At 38.0% G+C, this 23,390-nt stretch overlaps 1 protein-coding gene and 1 non-coding gene across 2 annotated transcripts; one reads left to right on the top strand and one right to left on the bottom strand.

The window, feature by feature from the left end:
- Nucleotides 1–6,569: 6,569 nt before the first annotated feature.
- On the top strand, nucleotides 6,570–7,317 carry LOC125209019 (EPIDERMAL PATTERNING FACTOR-like protein 6). The gene is made up of 2 exons (XM_048108591.2): nucleotides 6,570–6,788; nucleotides 6,870–7,317. Exons 1-2 carry the CDS (start codon nucleotides 6,716–6,718, stop codon nucleotides 7,121–7,123), a joined length of 327 nt encoding a protein of 108 aa, XP_047964548.1. The 5' UTR covers nucleotides 6,570–6,715; the 3' UTR covers nucleotides 7,124–7,317.
- Nucleotides 7,318–21,325: 14,008 nt separating this feature from the next.
- TRNAD-GUC (transfer RNA aspartic acid (anticodon GUC)) lies at nucleotides 21,326–21,397 on the bottom strand. Its single transcript has one exon. It is a non-coding gene; the product is annotated as a tRNA-Asp (tRNA).
- Nucleotides 21,398–23,390: the final 1,993 nt, after the last annotated feature.

Consider the following 23,390-nt stretch of genomic DNA (forward strand, 5'->3'; position numbering starts at 1 on the left):
TGAGTTTTGTGCTTGCTTTCTGTTTTACTTCGTCTAGCATCCGTAGATCTGTTTAGTTCTTAATTATTACTCATTAAAATTGTTTAAATCCATTCTGCTCTGTTCTGATTTCGCTCATGCTGCTTTCTCTGAGTTTTTTTTACGTAAATTGGTTGGAGAAGATGATGTCGCTGTTAGTTAGTACCTTAGTTAGTTGTTTTTCCAGCTTTTCGTCCGTACTCTGCCTTTTCAGTTATGGTCCCCACCGTCAGTATGTTTCCCAGATCTAGGTAATTAGAGTAGTTTCTTAGATCTAGTGATTGTTCGGTTTAGTTTCCGTGCATGCTTTTGTTGTTTCGCCTAGATCTAGCTGTTAGCATAGCAGTTTAAAATCCCAAGTTAAGTTTAATTTCCTCAACCCAAAAAAATGCGTGGCAGCAGTCAACCCAAAAACAATCCCCAAATCCTTGAGCATGATTATTACGCATCCATCTCTGTGGGATCGATCCCTACTTCCCTGTGCTAGGTTTTAGTAAAGTGGTTGAGGGTTTTTTGAAGGAGTGCTCTGTGTGTCCGACGACCAGGATTTTCCGACGACCAACGAGTTCCTAGACCGTGTGATCTAGAGGATTTGCTGGACCTAGGAAACCTGTTATTTTCTTTCTGTGCACACAGAGACTACCCACACACTAGTGTGTCTAGCGTGGTCTTCATAGGCCTTCTTGTCATCCGTCGCGTGCCTAATCGTCTTCACAAAGACGGGCCACCTAGGGTATATCCCATCCGCCAAGTAGTAGCCCATATCATGCCGGTTTCCGTTGGCCACAAATGAGACGGCTGGACCAATGCCCTGACACTTCTCGTTGAAGATGGGCGACGGGTTGAGGACGTTGAGGTCGTTGTTCGACCTGGCTACCCCAAAATACGCATGCCAGATCCACAGCCGGTAATCAGCTACGGCCGCGAGGATCATCGTGGGATTCTTTCCTTTGTAGCCGGTCGTGTAGGCCCCCTTCCAGGTAGTCAGACAGTTCTTCCACTCCCAATGCATACAATCTATGCTGTCTAACATCCCGGGGAACCCATGCTGCTCCCTGTGCATCTGCATCAGATTCTGACAATCTTGGGGGGGTAGGGCTTCGAAGGTACTTCTCACCGAAAATTTGAATCACGCCCTGACAGAAAAACTTCAGACATTGCAGAGAAGTCGTCTCACCGATGTGGAGGTACTCATCCCACATGTCTGCCGCGCCTCCGTAGGCCAACTGTCTGATTGCTGCCGTGCACTTTTGGATAGGGGTGTGGCCGGGTCTGCCAGCCGCATCGTGCCTGAAGCGGAAATAAAGATATCGACGCTCCAAAGCGTCAACGATACGCATAAACAACTCCCTGCGCATTCTAAAACGCCGCCTGAACATGGTTGCTGGAAACCGCGGGTCCGGAGCGAAGTAGTCGTCATATAGCCGCTGATGTGCAGCTACGTGATCCCGATCAATCACTGCTCGGCGGTGGACAACCGGTGGAGGGCGAGGTACCGCCTGCTATTCCACCATTCGCATGTACCGCTCCATCTCGCGGTTCATGTAGGCCTCCATAGCCTCGTTCATCTGCCGTTCGTACTCCTCAGCATCCCAACCACTACCACCACTACCACCACTACCACCACCGCTACCACCCGCGTTACTCATCCCTCGATGTTGCTCTTGTACAGAAATTTAGAGATAGAGAAAACTCGTTAAAACAAGTGGTGCAAATGAAAATGAAACTAAAATCGCGTATATATAGGTTTTCAAAAAAAAAATTAAAAAAAAAAAAACGAAAATTGGCGTTGGCCGATCGGCATGCCACAATGGCGGTCAACGCATCGGCCAGCGCCCTCTAATCGGCTAGCCCACGCCGATTTTTACGCCGATTCGCCGCTGGCCGACTGCAATGGTTCGGCTAGCAACGCGAATCGGCTAGCCAGTCGGCTAGCCGGCACTGTGAATGCTCTTATGTTACTGTGCAATTAACTGTTGAATTTCACCACGTATTGCAAAAACTTCCTTTCTGGACTTTGGGGTTTCTTCAGCAACTGTAATTCTTGTTATTTACCTCAATCCTTGACTCTTGAGCTTTAGTTTACCTTTTTATAGTACTATCTTTCATCTATGAAGAGTAAATAAATGCTTTTGATGGGCGAGCATAGTTGGATATTTGATGTCATGATTTTTTTCATACTCCTACCAGTTAAAACTAAACAAATTCGGCAAATATATAAAATTAATAAATTAAATATGAAGAGTAAATAAATGCTTTTGATGGGCGAGCATAGTTTGATATTTGATGTCATGATTTTTTTCATACTACTCTGTTAATCTATATTCATATGCCGTATAAGATTTCTGGTATATAAAACTTTTGAAATTGTGATGAAACTAACTCTTATAATCTATATTCATATGCAGTATAAGATTTCTGGTATATAAAACTTTTGAAATTGTGATGAAACTAACTCTTATTTAATGTATATATACGCGTGTATCGGATCAATTTAAATTTTAAAAAAAACGACAAATGTGTTACCCCTCAACACATGATCATGTTATGTCCTGATTGAAAATTACTTTGTACTTTATTTATTTTTAATTTATAATATACTGTATAAAATAATATGTATATTGGTATCATTTATTTCACTAATCAAATGTTTATTTTTGTTTGGGATATTAGAAATATTCTTTTATGTATTTTTTTTTATTTGTTAAAAAAATCCATGAGACTGATGATTTTAGAAAAAAAATGAGAATAATGAAAAGATATATGTAAATTTAATGTAGAAATGAAGAATCGACTTGTCTTATTTGCTATACGTTTATTTTATAATTTTTATAAAGTGACGAATAAGAAATAATAATTCAGTACCACATCTTCTAAAGCAATTCACAATATTCACTCTCTTATATATTATGCTATATTTATTTATATTCCTGTCAGATGTAATTATATATCAAAATTAATCTGGACAATTAATTAAATTGACCAAATTCAATTTTAAGTTACGTTTTTGGTTTTATACAAAATGATACTCCCTCCGTTCTTTCATAGTTGGGTCATTTTTTCATTTCGGGAAGTTTCCTAATAGTTGAGTCATTTCCATATATAGTAGTAACATTTTCCTCTCTCTTACTTTACTCTCTCTTACTTTATTCTCTCTACTTTATTCACTTTTTACTTTATTCTCTCTACATTTATCTCTTTCTAACTTTTTTATCTATTTATTTAACACACTCAACATTCATTTCTTAAATTCCGTGCCGAAAAGTTCCGCCTCAACTATGAGGGAACGGAGGGAGTATTATTTAGGGATATTGGCATCTAATATCATGGGACTTTCAAAAAGCTAGTTGGGTTTTTTCCACGAACTTTGAAATTGACAAATAATATCACGAACTTTACCTTGAGTTTGTTATTTCCCACCAATGAAAAAATTTCGGCAAATAATATCATGATACGGATTTTTTTCTCGTAATTTCTCGACAGCAACTTCGAGAGTTTCAAGATTTTCAATCTTTGAAAATAGTTTTTTTTGAAACACACCCTCCAAATTTGTTCTTCAAGCTATTAATATAGCCGGAATTTTTTCAGTGGTGGAAAATAACAAACTCGGGGTAAAGTTCGTGATATTATTTGCCAATTTCAATATTCATGGGAAAAACCCAACTTTTTGAAAGTTCCATGATAGTAGATGTCAATATATAAACTTGAAGTTTTATAAAAAAAATTGATGTGAAATAGTAGGTTAGAATAAAATAAAATAATAATAATAAAGAATTTAAGATAAATAAAAATGGTTGTACCATGTAGGATGTAGCTAGGATAGAGGATCATGGTGACTGGTGAGCTCAGAATCATTGATCATACTATATAGATTCCTAGGTAATGATACCGAGATTGATATATACTTGACGAAGAGATTTAATAATTACATATATCAATATTAATTGTTCATCTATTAGTATATAGCCATTGTGGGGTAAACAAATTGGTCACTTCTCCACTACCATTCATTCTATCCGGAAAGTGATTTACAAAAAAATGAAAAAAAAATATAGATAATCTTTTCAGAAAAATTAAAATCAAAATTTAAAATAGAAATGCAGTAGCAGTGTTTCAATAATTTCAAGATAAAACTACCTGTCATTTTGATAGCTTCTCTTTAACTTGATCTCAATTTGAATCCATGCATAAAGTTAAAGCTGAATATTTATCGTTATTTAAAGACACTAAATAAAAAAGGATACTGTGAAGTCAATCAATACTACATACACAAATTCTTCTTTGGTTTTAGTTCAATTCATTTTTGAATTTATATATTGTGGGTTGCAAACTTGCAATTGAAGAGAAATTATTTTGATAGGAACATATGTCTTGAGCAATGCGCAAACTCCATACCAATAATATGCATTTCCAAGAATAAATGTTGATGAGGACAAAGTTTTATAAATATTCAAGAACATATGGTCGACTCAAAAGTCAAATTATTTTACCATAGTTTTTAGGTGACGTCTCTCCAACACTAATCAACCCATCCAACTCTATACAAATAAGAACAAAAGGAGTAAGGAATATATATATAATAACTACATATATATAACTAAGATAGAATTTGAATGGCGCAATTATAAGATCTAAAATCTATAAAATGGACAATTGACATTCCTATTTTTTAAAGTAAATATATACTGTATAACAAATTGAATGTGTATTTGTTGAAAAAAAAAGAATTTGCACATATTGCAAAATAGAATTTGTATGCTTAACGTGAATTAGGAGTATATAGTTCGACATGGATCTGTATATAATGTTTAAAATGAATTTGTATTCATCAAAAAAAGAATTTGCAATTAAGTCAATATATATATGGTTCAAAATGAAGAATGTGAATATAATTCAACATGTATTTGTATTCAAATTAAATACAAGTTCATTTTGAACAATATAAGAATTAATATATTGTTCAACGTGGATCTGCATAATGTTCAATACGAATTTGCATTCATTGAAAAATAAAATTTACGAATCAATATACTGTTCAAAATGAAGATTTGTATACATTAATCCTATCCTACATGGATCTACATTCAAATACATATTCATTTTTGAACACTATACAAATCCGACTATCAATATATATGCAGTTTTAGTTAAACATTTACTATAAAAATTCATGAGTTCCATCCTAAAACCAATTAGTGATAGAGGGAGGGGTTGGACTTTTTTTCTAATCGATTGGACAACTGGCCCAATTTTTTTCCGATCGGTTGGACCACTGGCCCAAATTCGAAGCCCAAATATACTGTTGGGTCAGTCATTTTTTTCAGTTTAAGCCAAAATATACTGCTAGGTCAGTTAAATTTGACCTACAGTCGGCGACCCGCTCTGATACCATGATAGAAATCCATGGGTTCCATCCTAAATCCAATTGTTGATAGGAGGAGGGGTCCATGAGACTTATATAGTGATTTCAGTTCTCTTTGTACACCGTTGTGGGATAGTTATAATATATTGTTTTAATTTCAATTGCCAACAATTTAAAAGACGGATTCATTTTAATTTAATGCGACCCAAGGAGTACGAAAATATATACTCCAATTAACAAGAAATTCAAATATGATTTTCTCAAGAAACCATAAAACTTTGACTAATAAGACATTAGGGGAGTGTTATATTGCTAACTCATAACTTAATTGCTAACTACAACTAAATAATAGTCATTAGATATTCAAATTAAGTGCATAGATCATTAATCCCTAAATGTCAATACGATCAAAGAAAAACGTCAATAAGGCCATAGGATTAATTCCAAAAAATATCAATAGGGGTATTAATGTCAATTAACTACATGTTTAGTTATAACTAATTTTTAAAAGAAATCCCAAAATTTTAAATTCATATAACATATATCAAATTATAGATAATTTCATAAGGATTCCAACGATATCATACATGCATATGTTCCGACGTCAAAATTTGAAAAAAAAATTTGGAAATTTTTTAATTTTTTCGTACAAGCAGAAATGTCAACATACTATATAAAATATGTCAATATAATACATGTAGAATGTCAATATAAGCAATGAGTTAACATTCTTAAAGCATTGTGTTGACATTCTCAAAGCATTATGTTGATATATTCGGAACATTATACTGCCATTTTCATCCAAAACCCTAAGTTGGAGTTTTTTTTATCTTTTTCGATTTAATTAATAAAAATGAAAATTACACGTGGCAAATTGTAGACCACACGTTTTCTAAAATTCTATGGCCTTAAATTAGTTGTAGTTAACAATTAAATGATGAGTTAACAATTGATCACTTCACAATACATTATCATACGATTCCCCAAATCTTATTAGGATGCAAAAATAACAATAAAGCACTTGTAGCAACTGTGAATAGTAAAACCCCAGATATATAGTACTCCATGGACTAAAAGAGAAAAGGAAAAAAAAATGAAAAACAAGTTGAACTTTGTTGACAACCAGAGTTAAGAAACACAACATTTTCCCAAAAGGAGAAACCCTATTAAACATTGTTTTCTGTGGCAGGTGGTAATTGAAATTGGTGCAAGAGAAAGAAAGAGGCCCATGATTTCTCAACACTGTATAACTGTCTTGTCCCCTCATTTTACACACACTGCTCATCTTATTTTGTCTTCAAACCCCTTTTCCCTATCACAAAAATCACCACCACCATGCCTCTATCAAGAAACCCCCTCTTCCTCCCTTTTGCCCTCACAACAATCATCCTAATTTCCTCCATCTCAGGTAGTAGATGCTACACCCAATGAAATATACCAACATGCATTGATTAATTAATTAATTATGCTTGTGGATATGGATTATCAGGTGGGATTAGGGCATCATCATCATCATCATCATCATTTAAAGATGAGGAGGAGTTGAGGAAGATGGTATTGGGGTCAAGGCCACCTGCTTGTGTCAACAAGTGCATGAGTTGCAGGCCATGCGAGGCTACTTTGGTAATTCCACCTCATCAAACCAAGAAATGGGGAGTTTCTATATCATCTCATAGAGAAGATGACACCTACTATCTTCTATCTTGGAAATGCAGGTGTGGGAATAAGCTTTATCAACCTTAATTATGTCCTATTTCTACTACTCTATTATTTTGTATCAGACTTCAATTATTTAATTATGAAAATTAACTTATGTTTGGTGTATTTTTTTTTCTATGATTTCAACTAATTATCTCTCTCTCGGATTAGTACATATATGTGTATCTTATATTTTATGTATATTGGAATAAGAGACAGGCTGCATGTTCAGGATGTTATCAAGTCTATATTTAGAAGGATAGATTTACTTTTTTTATTTATTTATAATACACATATCTTGAAGAATTTATTATAATGTTGGAATGAGGTGAGTTTGTTGGTTTATTATTTATGGCATGTTCTTTTATATGAGAGGGTCAGGTGGGGGCTAGGCATGCACCTTATGATTTGATTGGACATTTCACCATTCAACAAAATCACTTTAATATTTTACAATATGAAACGTCTTAAATCAAGATGGGTCAGAAATGCATGCATCATAAATTGGAACCAAACATAGTGGTGTCCTTTCATTTCAATGCTTTAAGCGTAACCAAAAAAAGACATATATACTCCAAAGTTTAGGTTATAATTATATTTTGAGTTGGAAGGGCTCACGTATTTAACAAACTTAAATTACGTTATTTGTTTTAACAACGGCTTTATATCTTAATTATGTCTGATATTTTGATTATCACACTACACTTCCATTTAAAATCCATTTATTTTCTTCATTTGAATTAGCGATATTAATTAGAACTTAAATAATAGTACCATGCTATCACTATTTAACCGGAAAATATATGCGTCTATTTATATTTTGAGATACGTATATACTTCTAGGATAGTGATAAAATTGCAAATTCTATAGACTATACAAACTTCAAACTTCTCAACACAATATCAACATAGTTTCAACACAATATCAAGTGTAAAATTTTAAAATTTTAATGTCAACACAGCATCAACCGTTGATACTGTGTTGACATTTTTTATTACTATTATTTTATCATCTATTGACATTTTCTAACGATCCAGATCATAAGAGTTTGTATAATATTTAAAATTTGCCTTTTATTACATTCCTATATTTCTAAAATTATTTCTAAATGGGAATGAGAAAAAAGTGGGTCGTCTATACTCTACACGGCTTGGAAATAATCTAGCCGTTGGTTACAAGGCTTAATTCTGATTATTCTTCATTCTTATTTTCAACGTCTTGTAGTAGGTGATAAATTTTCTAGAAAAAGTCTGATAATTGATTTTCAATGCACAAAGAAAAAGGCCTTCATTCGCTCGAAATTCTTCGCTTGTTGAGTGCTACTGATTAACATGCTATACTAATCTAATTTTAACTTTTACCGCTATACTCCTATATATTTGAATTTTGGGCTGACTCAATGAGCTAATCAGTCTCAAGATTAATATCAAAATTATTTTTGAATTTTATATTTTTAAAGATTTTATAATATTTGTAAAAAATAGTTATGCTAAAATTAAAGATTTTAATTATATGACAGAGATAAATTGAAACTCGATAAAATACTACTCCCTTCGTCTCACAAAAATATGCACTTTTTCGTTTTTAGTCCGTCCTACAAGAATATGTCATTTCTAATTTTGGAAACTATTTTCTCTCTAATGATGTGTGACTCATTCTCCACTCACAATACTTTAATTATTTTTCCTCTTTCTCTTTATTTTACCTATTATATGTATTAAAACTCATGCCAAACTCAATATGCTTATTCTTTTATAATGGAGGGAATATTAGTATAAAATATAGTACTATTAAACAAATATGATAGTGAACCGGAATAAGGTTTGGTAAATCTTGAATTATTGAATTTATTTATTTAACATATAATCGTATGTTAGTAAGCACTGACACGTTAAACTAATATTTTTTTCTGTCCCACTCTAACTCTAGTTGAGTCGATTTTTTTTTATTCTCTCGTTATGGACTATAGTTGTGTAATTTCATTTTTTGAAATAAAGCAAAATATTTAATAATGTTTAAATAAATTAATCAACTTTCAATGAAATAAGTTAATACATTCATTCAAAAATTTTCGAAACATCAAATCAAGCCGATGTTTTTATTACTCCATCTGTCCGTAAATAGGAGTCTCGTTTTTTCATTTCGACCCCTCTGTAAAAAGGAGTCATAGTTCACTTTTACTACAAATGGTATATCGGTTTCACATACCACCTACTCGGTCCACTCACTTTTCATTTAAAACTAGTACATATAAGTGGGCCTCATATTCCACTAACATTTTCTCACCCAATTTTTTTAACATTTCTTAAAATCTGCGATGAAAAGAAATGAGATTCCTATTTGCAGGACAGAATATATATCTTGTAAGAAAACACAGCACCGACACAATCATAAAAAACTACTCCTAAAAACACACTCATGCACTACGATATCAACATGGTTTTTGACGTAAAACTGGTACGCATATTGACTTGAGTTTATAGTAACCGTAATCTACACTAGTAATTAGTACTCCATATGAAATCTATACAATATATAAAGGGGGAGTTTTGGAAAAATTTACAAGATTGCCATTTAATTTAAAAAATTATATTAAATTAAATATATATAATTTAAAGGCCATTATAAGTGGAATGAGTGGGAGGTTTTACTATGTCACATGTGATTAAGTGGAGTAAGTGGGAGGTTTAATTCTGATTCTAACATTGTAGTATTTGTGTTAGAACACTTGATATCATTACTCTAACTTATTTTATTCAGTGCCATGGTCTCTTATTGTTTCTAATATTCATTTGTGTATTCAGGTAATGCTTTGATGCGGTCTGGCCGATTGGATCGTGACGGCCTCTAGGTTTTCTCCCACTCTCTCGAGTGCTGGGATGGTTTTCGTATGTAATTTGGAGTGTATCCAACTGATCAGGAAGAGATTCCCGACCCAGCTAAGTCGTTGGTACGATAATCGGGACCTGGCTTCAAACAAATTTCCTCAACCCACTTCTACTAGTTAGTATAATGGAGGTAAGGGTCGATTTCCACGAGTATGGACACGTTTTGATAACCGCGGTGACTTTCCTGGGTGTTTTGGTTAGCTACCACGCTTGGGTTGAGATTTTACCTAGACAGGAAATAAAGGTGGTACTCTACTGACTAGTAGGCGTGAAAATAACAGACATGTGGGAGTGTTCATGAAAATAGGGGACAAGGTGTCTCAGAGGCATATGAAAAGTAGACAGTTACTAAAAGGGGAAATTTAGACAACAAGGTATATCTGATGGCCGGGGGCTTTCTGACAGGTCTGGATAGTACATCTGAAAAGTAGGGAACAAAAGCAAAAGTAACTTAAAAGTAAAAGTGGTCCAATAAAGTTGATTTTGACGTTTTCTTCTTCACCAAGTATTAACAGAATTCAGATAAACACAAACACCATGACTGAACTTCAGATTCACAAATTCAAACTCAAGATCCATCGATTTAAATGCTCAAACTTAAATTAAACGGTGAAACTGCAACTTTACTTCTACTGACTGACATGCAAGGTGGTAATCACGACGCAGAAAAGAAACTCATGCACGAAAACTTGACTAAACATAGCTACAACTTTGAATCAACAACTCCCGATAAGAAAACACTTAGAAATTGAAAGCAATAACTAAATCTAACTTTCCTAGGCAGAATGAAGCAAACTCGAACCAAAGTGACATGCGAAATAGAAACTTCATAACGTAAATGTTGGAAAATAACAAAGTACTTCAAAAGAGCAACAGCGATGAGTGTTTGCAAATAACTAACGATGAAAACAAGTAAACTTTAAACTAAGAAAGCGATTAAGATTGTTTGTGCCACTCCGGGCGATGATACTACTACACTGCTACGATAACTGGCTGGAACGGCGGACTGATGACTTCTCCGGTAAACTCTTGGACGTCAAGTGACCATGGCTGTGGCGAGGAACGAGATGTGGGATAATGCTGAAGGAACTGATCTTCTAGAGAGAATTCTACTAAGTGTGTTGAGAACCGAGAACTTCTAACGGAACTCTAAGGAATCAACTCTAAGTGTGATTATCCAAAAAACTCATTCTCTCTCTCCAAGTGGCTTCTTTTATAGGGAGGCTTGCCCTTGCTTTTAGGGTAGACTTCTCCCGCGTTTTGACCTTTTTGCCCTTGTCAATGATCATCCCAGCTATCCTCCTTCTCCATCTCGAGCCTTTTCTCTGGCATGCATCCTGGTCAGTATCGCACCCTTCTGGCGCCCTTTTCACTTGCGTCACCTGAATCGTCTCCTACTGACTTGGATCCTTTAATCCTGCACACTTAAGCAACTGTTTTGCAGATAATACATGCATTTCACGACATACTGACCAGTAACCAAGGCTTAGAATACGACTTATCAAACTGCTCACACTTACCACATGCTTGTCCTCAAGCGTGAAGACAAACAAAAAGAAATAAGTCGAATTCGAGCCTGGTTACTCCCCCTGACCGACTCTACCTAACTAGACTCAAGACTCTGACGCAAAAGAAAAGGAAACAAAATAACGACACAAACACATAACACATATAGTTAACTTATACACATAGAACAGGCTATATTTTCAACCACCCTTCCCCTCGAGATCAGGTGCAATCCGGCCTTCGGCAGCCTTGAACTTCTGCCACCCCCCTTTTCTTCCCCAGTCAGTATATCTGCTTGTCAGGATCACCCAATCCTAGGCCAAAACACTGGGTTCACTCAGTCACTCATTCCTCACAGGGGATGTTAGGACTGTTTTCTCTCAATGCTAAACCACAGATGTTTCGGACTCAGATCTCACATGCAGCTCCTGAAGGTCTTTAAGGCTTGTAATGGGGCTAGTGGTTTGTAGTGTTTGGGGTAGTTGTCCCTAAGGCTCTAGGGTTCAAAAACTAACTACTTATTTGATAAGGGATAACTATGTGCATTCGGGCTTCTGGCTAGGGCTTCTTCTTCGGTTGGACAATTTCTGACATTGGCTTCCAACTGGTCAGTAGCTTCTTTGTGGCTTCGCCACCCTTATTCCTTCTTCCTCCTTTCTCTTTTTGTGGTCAAGTATTTGCGACCATTTTCTTCAATTTTCCTTTCTGTGGCTTTGCCACCCTTATTCCTTCTTCTATTTTTTTGGATCTGGAAACTTCAGCTGGTTCCTTTTGTATGTCCTCCTGGGCAGTTGCTTCCTTGCCTCATGCCTTGCACGCACACAGTTCCAGTGGCTGATGGGTTATTTCGGGGTATAAGTTAGGCTAGAAAATGAGGTTCTAAGGGTAGGTTTTTCTTTCCTTTTTTATCTCTTTTTTTCAAGGGGGTTTCCTACTGCCTTCAGGGTTTGCTACACGCGGTCACCTTGCCCTAGACATCATGTGGTAGCCTCTCTTCTTTTTTTCAGTATTTAGTGGAAAATAGTTCCACTTTGGGGTTTCTAACTCACCTTTTAAGAGGGCTTTCGTGTCTGACCTAAGGGATGGGTTTTTCCTTCATACTTGCATCATCTATACTGACTAAGGGTTACTGGAGGGGGTGTTTTCTGTTTTTCGGCATGCCTTATCTCCCTCAATTCCCCTCACCGTCAGTTCGAGGCAGTTGAGTTTTAAGCCCTATTCATAAAACATAACACATAATTCCTAGACCTAAACAAACCTAAAAAAAAACTAACATGCACTGACTCAAATAACACATATATACATGTCATACTGGCCATTTGCTCCCCCCTCTCACTTCACAAGTGTCTGCCCCAAATACGGGCTGTGAAGTGAAAATTGGGAATGGCTAGTATGACAGACACACACTTATAACAAACACATATTATATCTAAAAACTTCTCATACTTAGACTATGCAATAGGCTAAGTGGGAGAATTTCAGATATATACCTAGATTTATAAACAAAGCAAAGCAAAATATTTACAAACATGAAATATAAACATATAAACTCCTCACACTTAGACTACGCAGTAGGCTAAGTGTGAGGTAACATGCCCACGACAAAACACAAAGAAAAACATAATAAACATACATGCACCAAAGGAGCAAACCCTTTACTTCTCACACTTAGACTATTAAATAGGCTAAGTGTTATGAATGGGGTTTACTCACAATTAAAACACATAATTCTAACTATTTACTAAAAGTACAAAAATATAAACAAAAGAAAAAAAACTTAAAAATTAAAAAGAAAACTAACTGGTCAGTTGGGGGTGGGTCAGATGTTCCTCCTACTCCTTCTTGGGGCAGGGTTCTGTGCAGGTGGTTCCGTTGGTTCTTCTTCAGTAGGTCCGGGTTGGTTGTCATCATCCTTCTGTTGTCCATTGCCTTCTTCTTTCTCAGGTCCGGTGGGTTCTTCTTCTTGTCCTCCATGTCCGCTTGTTCCAGCTCCACTGCATGCTTTCCCTCTTGCCAACTCCTTTAGGATGCTCTCCATTAGGGTTGTCAGCTTCGCCATCTCTGCCCGCGATTGTCTATTCTCCTCAGCCAGCTCAGTCACTGCCCGCTCCAGGTTTTCTTGCCTCAGCCTCTGTGCTTGGTCGAGCTAGATAGCTTGCACCTCCTGGAATTGTTGTGCCCTTCCTCCAGGGGCTTCTCCCATTTGGTAGAACTGGGGTACTCCTTCTCTGTAGTATACCAAGTTGGTGCGGACGAAGAAGGGTATATCAAACAGGCCAGGAGCGTCGACCATGTACATTGGAGACAGGTCTTCTGCCTCTGTTATGATGATGTTGTTGCGCACGAAGGCTCCTAATATGTGGCAGAGTGACAAGTTTCTGGCTGGGTAGGTGGCTATCAGGTGGCATTGGTAGGCTGTCCAAAATCCCAAGTGCAGTTTTCTTCCACGCTTAGCGCACCATACCAAGTACAATTCGGTCATGGACGTTCTTGCAGCGGAGTTGCTCTACCCCAGTAGGTTATAGCCTAAGTAGAGCTACACTAATCTTAGCATGGAGTTGTTGAAGTGGGTGGATCTGGATTTAGTTGAGGCAAACTGGCCAGCATTCGGGTGGGTTAGCTCCTCCCAGGCTTCCTGGGGCTCAAATTCTATATGTCGCCTCGGTACCCCCCTCTCACGGCTTCTCCAGTCTGGTCCTATAGCCTCCTCCAGGCTACACATACCCAGTCGCACAGTCCACTCTATCAGACTCATGGACAGTTCTCCACCGAATATCCTAAAGGAAATTGACACCTCGTCTAGGTCCGTAGTGAGTTGGAACCTAAACGTGGTGAAGAAATCCTTTGCTAATCTCACAGATATCTCTGGGTTCCTATTCTCTAACAGCCATTCAAAACCCAATGCTTCCATACTGGCCAGGAAGGGATCACGAACAGACAACTCATCCAAAGAGGGTATATGGAGTACCTTTCCGCATTTGACTTGCTTGCTACTGTCATCCTTGTCGTCAAATGCATCTTGAAGCTTTTTGGTGTCGTAGTGCTTCATGTCCTCCATAAGCTCATCAGTGAGCGTTACCCTCCACCGCCGGTACACGATCCTCTCTACCGGAGGATGGACTAGTTCAAGGTGGTTGTCGGGGAGCTGCTGCTCATGATATTCTTCTCCTTCCAGAGAGATATCACTCTCCGAGTCAGACTCCTCGCTGGAAGTGTAGTCGGTGTCGCTTGATCTCTCTTTCTCTTCCGGCTCTCTGATCACTATGCTTGCATTGGCAGTGCGCTGTTTCTTCATGACTTGTTTCTTCTTGACAGGGGCCTTCCCATTTCTCTTCCTTTCTTGAATGTATTTGGTGTCTTCGGTTTCCATTGCCCCTGTTTCTTTGTCGGCTTGTGTTGAAGTGTCCTCCTGGGCGGTAGGCTCGGCCACCATGCGGGCACTAGTATCACTTCTTGCTGCCTCCTCCCGACCTACTGACTCTGATGCGAGGTCCAGACCATCAGCCACCTTGTCAGTATTCTCCTCCTGGTCAGTCGGCGTTACTGATACTGTCCCTGTTGCCATTTGGGTGTCCTCCTGGCTATCATTCGAGGGCTCCTCCCCAGGTTTTGTAGGAGTAGTCTTCTCGTCTTCACTCGAAACCTCCACTGCATCTGCTGCTGTGTTTGCTCCTGCCTTGTTGGACGTCCACTTCCCTAAGCATCGCTGTGACACTCTTTGGGGTTTCTGCCTTTCTGCTTTGGGGTCGTTTTTCAACACTACCCTCCTCTTTACTGGTTTCGGTTTAGTTACCACTGAGGCTTCCTCTTGATGTGTTTCTGGCTCTTGCCTCTCCTCCTCAAGTTGTTCGGTTGTCTTCTCCTCTACTGATTGGTGGACTACCCCTTCCGACCTTTCTGCTTCCTTTGTTGCTTCCCCCTTCCCTACTACCTGGGATGCGAGGTCCAGTACCTCAGCCACCCCTTCAGGGTTTACCACGATCCTATCCCCCTTGCCCAAAACCGCTTGGAATTCATCTTCCTTCATTAACCCTTGCTTCTTGTCCATTGCATTCAGATCTATCCCCTCTCTCTCTGCTTCATCGATTTTGGCCTCAGTGGCCATTATCTCCTCTGCTTCACCTTTCTCGCTCTCGCTTGCTCTCCCTCCACTCTCCCTGTCTTTTGTTTCTCCCCAGTTGGGATCTTGTTAGGCGGAAAGAGGGCTGACGTCCAGCGGCTCTGTTTGTTGGTGTATGGGAGAAGGGTGGGAGGGTTCTGATTGTGCAGCAATTGTTGGGGAAATATTTTCGGACGTTGGAATTGAGGTTTTTGGGGTGGTGGTGGGTGGGTTTTCTGTGGTTGCAGTTGGGGTAGGGTTTGATGTCGCCGGCATTCCTCCGGTTAGGCTAAATCCTGTTAGGGTTGTTGTCCAGTCTCTGTTGGGGTCTTGTTGCCTTAGAAACGCCGCCAGTGCGTCTAAAGGAACCATCGGCGGTGGTTGTGATCGTTGTGGGCTTGGCGGCCGCGACTCGGTTGTTGGCTGGACTTCTGACGGGGCTTCGCCGGTGGTAGATGTTGGGTTGTTGGTTGTCTTTTGCTTTGCGATGACTGTACCGGTGGTAGTTTGCGGTGGTTTCTGTAGTGGGTGGTGGTTTTCGGAGTGGGGTGATGGTTGTGGGTGAGAGAATGCAGGTAAGGGTTTGTAAAGTGAAGGGGAGTAGGCGGTGGGGTGTTTTATAGAGGGGTGGGTAGTTGAGGGTTTTGACCGGTTGTAGGCGGTCGCTCGGTTGAGACACTTCGTGTGGAAGGCGGTTGTGAGCTTGCTGGCAGCTGATTGGACGTTGCTTGTCACGTCCTTGCTTCACGCGCCTCCCAGCCTCTGCACTCGCCTGCAAAGCTGCAACACCCCAAAATTCAAACTTTACTCATCTCCCTCTTCTCAATTAGCTAGAAATAGAAATAAAGCAAATAAATGGCTCTTTAATATAATTCAGAGTTTCACCCAAGTGGTATCCTCGTGGTCAGTACAAACTCCAAATTAATATTTAAGATCCGAAAAATCTTTTTGTTGTTTTTCCTTCTTAACTTAAATTAAATTACCAAATATTTACAATATTTACATCTTTGCCCGGTCAGTAAGTACAATACATATGACGTTGACCAGGTGGAACTTCAAATCCCTTTCCTACTGGTCATTTAGACGCTCTTAAAGTGTAGTGGAATTTCTTCCACTACACACACCTCTTCATTTTCCCTATATATTTTCAATCTATGTCCATTAACGACAAAAGGTTCAGAGTTAGGGATACTCCCTGAAATCTCGACCGCTCCATTAGCACGTAGTGCAGTGATAATGTAAGGTCCTGCCCATTTGGACTTGAGCTTCTCAGGCATTAGCTTCAATCTTGACTGGAAGAGTAGTACTTTCTGACCAACTTGGAGATCCTTGGTTCTCAAATTTTTGTCGTGCCACATCTTTGTTTTCTCCTTGTACCACATGGCTGAGTCGAACGATTCCAATCTAAGTTCTTCCAGCTCTTGTAGTTGTAGCTTCATTTCCTCTTCACAGGCCTTAGCATCCACATTAACCTGTTGTACTGCCCAGTATGCTCGGTGTTCAATTTCCACTGGCAAGTGACACATCTTCCCAAAGACAATGCGATAGGGGGACATCCCTATAGGAGTTTTGTAGGCTGTCCGATATGCCCACAGAGCATCTTCCAACCTTGTGCTCCAATCTTTTCTGGAGGGGTTGACTGTCTTCTCTAAAATGCTCTTTATTTCCCTGTTTGAGATCTCTGCTTGCCCGTTGGCTTGAGGGTGGTAAGGACTGGATAGGCGGTGATGAACTCCGTACTTCTTCATCAATGCTTCGACCGTTCGGTTGCAGAAGTGAGTCCCTTGATCGGAGATGATTGCCCTCGGTATCCCAAATCGGCTGAATATATGACTCTTGAGGAACTTGGTGACTTTCTTAGATTCACAAGTGCTTGTGGCCTTGGCTTCTATCCATTTTGATACGTAGTCAACTGCCACCAGGATGTAGGAGTTCCCATAAGATGAGGGAAAAGGACCCATGAAGTCCATACCCCAGATGTCGAACACCTCACAAACTATTACTGGAACTTGCGGCATTTCATCCCTCGCGAAGATCCCACCGGTCAGTTGGCAACGGTCACAGCCTTTGCAGAACTCGTATGCATCTCTATTCAGGGTTGGCCAGTAGAATCCGCTATCTAGTACCTTTCTGGCAGTCTTCCTTGGTCCGAAATGTCCCCCACATGCCAAGGAGTGGCAGTGCATTAGTACAACTCGTTGCTCCCAGTCAGGAACACATCTCCTAATGACCTGGTCTGTCCCTGCCTTCCAAAAGTATGGGTCGTCCCAGAAATAATACTTTGCCTCGCTCTTGATCTTCATCCTCTGAACCTTTGTCACGTTTGGTACCATTGGTAGCTCTCCTGTCACTAGGTAGTTTGCCAAGTCCGCATACCAGGGTTCCTGTCCTACCTTCTCCTTGCCCTTGGTTGTTGCGTCCTGACCAGTAAGCCTCATCACTTCTTCCCAATCGATCTTCCTTGCCGAGAAAATCACTTAACATAAATGCTCTTCCGGGAATTGATCCCTCACATCTTCATTGTTCCATTCTTGTATTATTCTGCTCAAGTGGTCCGCTACCTTGTTCTCAACTCCCTTTTTGTCTTCTACCTCCCAGTCGAATTCTTGTAAAAGTAGCACCCATCTGATCAGTCGGAGCTTTGACTCCTTCTTCGCAATGAGATACTTGATCGCCGCATGATTAGTATAGACGATGACTCTGGATCCCAGTAGGTACTGCCTGAACTTCTCGAATGAATAGACAACCGCCAACATCTCCTTCTCGGTGGTGTCATAATTCCGTTGGACTTGATTCAAGGTTTTTGATGCATAGAATATCACGTACCTTTTCCCATCGATCTTCTGACCCAGTACGGCCCCCACTGCATAGTCACTAGCATCGCACATCACCTCGAAGGGGTGATCCCAGTCAGGAGCCTCTAGGTTTGTTTTCCCCCACTCTCTCGAGTGCTGGGATGGTTTTCGTATGTAATTTGGAGTGTATCCAACTGATTAGGAAGAGATTCCCGACCCAGCTGAGTCGTTGGTACGATAACCGGGACCTGGCTTCAAACAAATTTCCTCAACCCACTTCTACTGGTTAGTATAATGGAGGTAAGGGTCGATTCCCACGAGGATGGACACGTTTTGATAACTGCCGTGACTTTCCTGGGTGTTTTGGTTAACTACCACGCTTGGGTTGAGATTTTACCTAGATAGGAAATAAAGGTGGTACTCTACTGACTAGTAGGCGTGAAAATAACAGACATGTGGGAGTGTTCGTGAAAATAGGGGACAAGGTGTCTCAGAGGCATATGAAAAGTAGACAGTTACTAAAAGGGGAAATTTAGACAACAAGGTATATCTGATGGCTGGGGGCTTTCTGACAGGTCTGGATAGTACATCTGAAAAGTAGGGAACAAAAGCAAAAGTAACTTAAAAGTAAAAGTGGTTCAATAAAGTTGATTTTGACGTTTTCTTCTTCACCAAGTATTAACAGAATTCAGATAAACACAAACACCATGACTGAACTTCAGATTCACAAATTCAAACTCAAGATCCATCGATTTAAATGCTCAAACTTAAATTAAACGGTGAAACTGCAACTTTACTTCTACTGACTGACATGCAAGGTGGTAATTACGACGCAGAAAAGAAACTCATGCACGAAAACTTGACTAAACATAGCTACAACTTTGAATCAACAACTCCCGATAAGAAAACACTTAGAAATTGAAAGCAATAACTAAATCTAACTTTCGTAGGCAGAATGAAGCAAACTCGAACCAAAGTGACATGCGAAATAGAAACTTCATAACGTAAATGTTGGAAAATAACAAAGTACTTCAAAAGAGCAACACCGATGAGTGTTTGCAAATAACTAACGATGAAAACAAGTAAACTTTAAACTAAGAAAGCGATTAAGATTGTTTGTGCCACTCCGGGCGATGATACTACTACACTGCTACGATAACTGGCTTGAACGGCGGACTGATGACTTCTCCGGCAAACTCTTGGACGTCAAGTGACCATTGCTGTGGCGAGGAACGAGATGTGGGATAATGCTGAAGGAACTGATCTTCTAGAGAGAATTCTACTAAGTGTGTTGAGAATCGAGAACTTCTAACCGAACTCTAAGGAATCAACTCTAAGTGTGATTATCCAAAAAACTCCTTCTCTCTCTCCAAGTGGCTTCTTTTATAGGGAGGCTTGCCCTTGCTTTTAGGGTAGACTTCTCCCGCATTTTGACCTTTTTGCCCTTGTCAATGATCATCTTAGCTATCCTCCTTCTCCATCTCGAGCCTTTTCTCTGGCATGCATCCTGGTCAGTATTGCACCCTTCTGGCGCCCTTTTCGCTTGCGTCACCTGAATCGTCTCCTACTGACTTGGATCCTTCAATCCTGCACACTTAAGCAACAGTTTTGCAGATAATACATGCATTTCACGACATACTGACCAGTAACCAAGGCTTAGAATACAACTTATCAGATCGTAAAATAGAATATCCTCACCCTACTGAGGAAGCAAGGGCTTGAATTTTGCAGGTAAGAGTATAATATTTTGGCTTCAATTTGTGTGGAAGTAGGCATGTTAGTTCTTCGCCGTGATGCCACTGAGGTTGGTGTTTACATGTGGTTGTTCCTGTTGTGTATTGAGAAACATGTCATTTTGAGTGATGTTCACATCTGGATGTTTATGTAATGCTATGAAAACTTGCAATATAAGCTAATATGATATCTGAAGCATGAGACGCTCTCTTTGATTTTATACGTTGATGCTTTCCTAAATTTAAATGGACCAACTTGGCGTATCGGGTGAACCATGAAGATTTCAATGAAGGTATCATCCAAGTTCAAAAAGAAAGTCAGCTTGACAGGTTCCCTCGGTAGGAGGTGTCCCTTATTGCTCAGTCAGTGCGAGAGAATGAATACTTTGTCGGTTGAAGCACACCCTCATTCATGGGGTTCGAGTGCGAAATTGTTCGATTGTGTATTTTCATGAGTCTTATCTTATGCTTGCTCTACGGATGGTCGTTTTTATACATATTGATTATTGATTTTATTCCTTATTTTATGGTAGTTTTAGGTGAGGCGAGCGGCTTTAAAGATGACAAACGAGTTATTTGACCTACGAATTATGTTGAAGATTGACGAATTGTGAAGAATTGAAGGTTTTAGTTTATAATGATAAGATTGGTTTTAATTTTAAAGTTAATGTAGTGTATAAAGAAGTTTTAAAATGATGAGTAATTATCTATTGAGTTTAATTCTTTATTGTGATAGATTTTTATATTCCGACTCCATGATTTAATGTTTAAATATTATATTATGTGATTTGTTTTCAAATTTATTATGCTTCAATGTTGATTTGTATAGAATTTTGATTCTCATATAACTAAAATTGTTACTCATATTATTTATTGTTAATATTGATTCTAATTTTATTTAATTAATTTAAAATTAAAAATTAATATTTTAAAAATACATTAATCTATGCATAGCATAGGTGTGATACTAGTTAAACTAAAACACGATAAGATTAAATTGAAGAGTAAAAAAAGTACAAACATGAATCGTAGTAATCGAGTGAGACATCATACATACAGCAAAACTTGGGTAAAAATATCTCAGGTAGCTCTGCAATAGATTAGGAGCAATATATATGAGAATACTTTTGTTATAAACCCAATTAATCATAATATAAAATTAACAAAAAATAAATATTTACTTAAACTACTACTCCCTAAAACTGCTGTTAAAAAAAAGGAGGAACGCCGTTGCCGGGGATCGAACCCGGGTCACCCGCGTGACAGGCGGGAATACTTACCACTATACTACAACGACTTCACGTGTGCATCTCATCTATGGTATTCTATAATATCGTTTAATAGGAGCGAGTGACAATTCTTAACGGTTCTCGGTTAGATAATAAGATTTGTCTTTCAAATCAATTTGAGAAATTACTTATAACTCAAAAGTCAAAATCACCAGACTATCACTATGCACCAAGAAAATATATGCGTCTATTTTTATTTTTAAATTCTAAAATTATTTGTAATTGGGAATGAGAGAAAACTGGGTCTTCACGACTTAGAAACAATCAGCCGTTGGTTACAATTACCAAGGCTTAATTCTGTTTATTTCTTCGTTCTTATATGCAAAGTCGTGTGCGTAATTAATGTACTAGAAAAGTCTCATAATCGATTGTCAATGCACAAATAAAAGGGCCTTCATTGACTCGAAATTCCTTCTTTTTTTATTAATGGCGGTGATAAAATGCAATATTAATCTCACTAGTATCACCTACGTGTGATTCACGACCCATTTTCTTTTATTTAAACTTATTTTATGCTGTAAAATGATTTTATAAATTCATAAAAATATCATGAAATCTGAAATCATAAATATATAAAATATAAAATAATTATTAAAAAATATAAAATCAAACAAAGAAAAAAAAACAAATATACCGAATGAGAAACAATATTATTATTTCAAATTCTAAAATCACAAATTTATACAATAGCAATTTATTGTACCCATAAAACTCATATAACCAAATAAGTTTATAAACCAAAATTTGCACACAAATCACGTATCATTTAAATCACTTTTAGATCCATACTACTCCCTCCGTTCCATAGTAATGGAGGCAAAACTTTTCGGCACGGAGATTAAGAAAAATTGTGTTAAGTGAGTTAAGTAAAGAAAGAATAAAGTGGAAAATGAAAAAGGTAGAGAGATGAAGAGAGAAAAAAGTAAGAGAGAGCAAAGTAGGTGTGGAAAAATGTGTTGACTTTTACTAAAAAGGGAAATGACTCTATTACTATGGAACGGACGGAAATGGAAAAACGCCCCTATTACTATGGAACAGAGGGAGTACAAAAGATCAATCACAAACACATGTCAATAAAAACAATATATAAATATTTATTAGAAGATAGCCAAATCGATCAAAATCATCAACAAAAATACAGCACAATAGCATGGAATATACAACTGATATCAATATGCATGCATTTAGCCGAAAAACAAAAAAAAAACCGGTTGCATACCCTAATAACATACCCCACATCTACCACCCATACCATGTCCAAGAAAAACAAATGAATAAGAGTTGTCACCAACCTAATATTCATATAGAGTACTACATGAAAAATTTATACATTTGACACTTTATAATAGTACATGAAGAAAATTAAAAAACAATCACATAATTAAGCTCGACACTTCAAAACACACATCACTTCCACCATGAAAACCTGCAAGGAGAACAACATAAACAACACGATTGTTGATCAACCATGATCAAACCATTAAGAGTAGCAGTATTAAAAGAAAAAATAATGTAAACAGAGCATAAAAGCATATGTAGTTCACAGTTCACGCACGCAATTATTAAAGTTGTAAAAATAAGAATTAAAATTCCATCTTCGAAATCATCCCGCCATTGCAAAGTCAGAACACAAATGTGTGTATAAATACAAACGCTCAAAAATCAATAAAACAAAAGGAATATAATGAGAGCACATAGAAAAATGATTGAAATGGAATAATGGAAGAGATAAAAAGGGGGAGGAACATCACAAAAATCACCATCTTGTGAGGAATTTTCTTGTACAAAATTAGGCCAACCCATTTCCAAAAACCAACAATCATTCACTTTCTTCACATCAACTTTCCAACTCATCTCTCTTTCCCCTCGCATTGTCCTGCATCTTGTCGAAATATTCTCACCAAATTTGTCGACAAAATCTGGAGGAATTCTGTATTGTATGTGCAAACGAATTAAGGAGAAATTGAATTATTAAAGCATTATTATTATGAAAGTTAGTGA

The sequence above is a fragment of the Salvia hispanica genome, chromosome 3, assembly GCF_029641045.1.
Source record: "Salvia hispanica isolate PSC_SH4W2 chromosome 3, Shi_PSC_v1, whole genome shotgun sequence".
Classification (NCBI taxonomy): Eukaryota; Viridiplantae; Streptophyta; class Magnoliopsida; order Lamiales; family Lamiaceae; genus Salvia; species Salvia hispanica.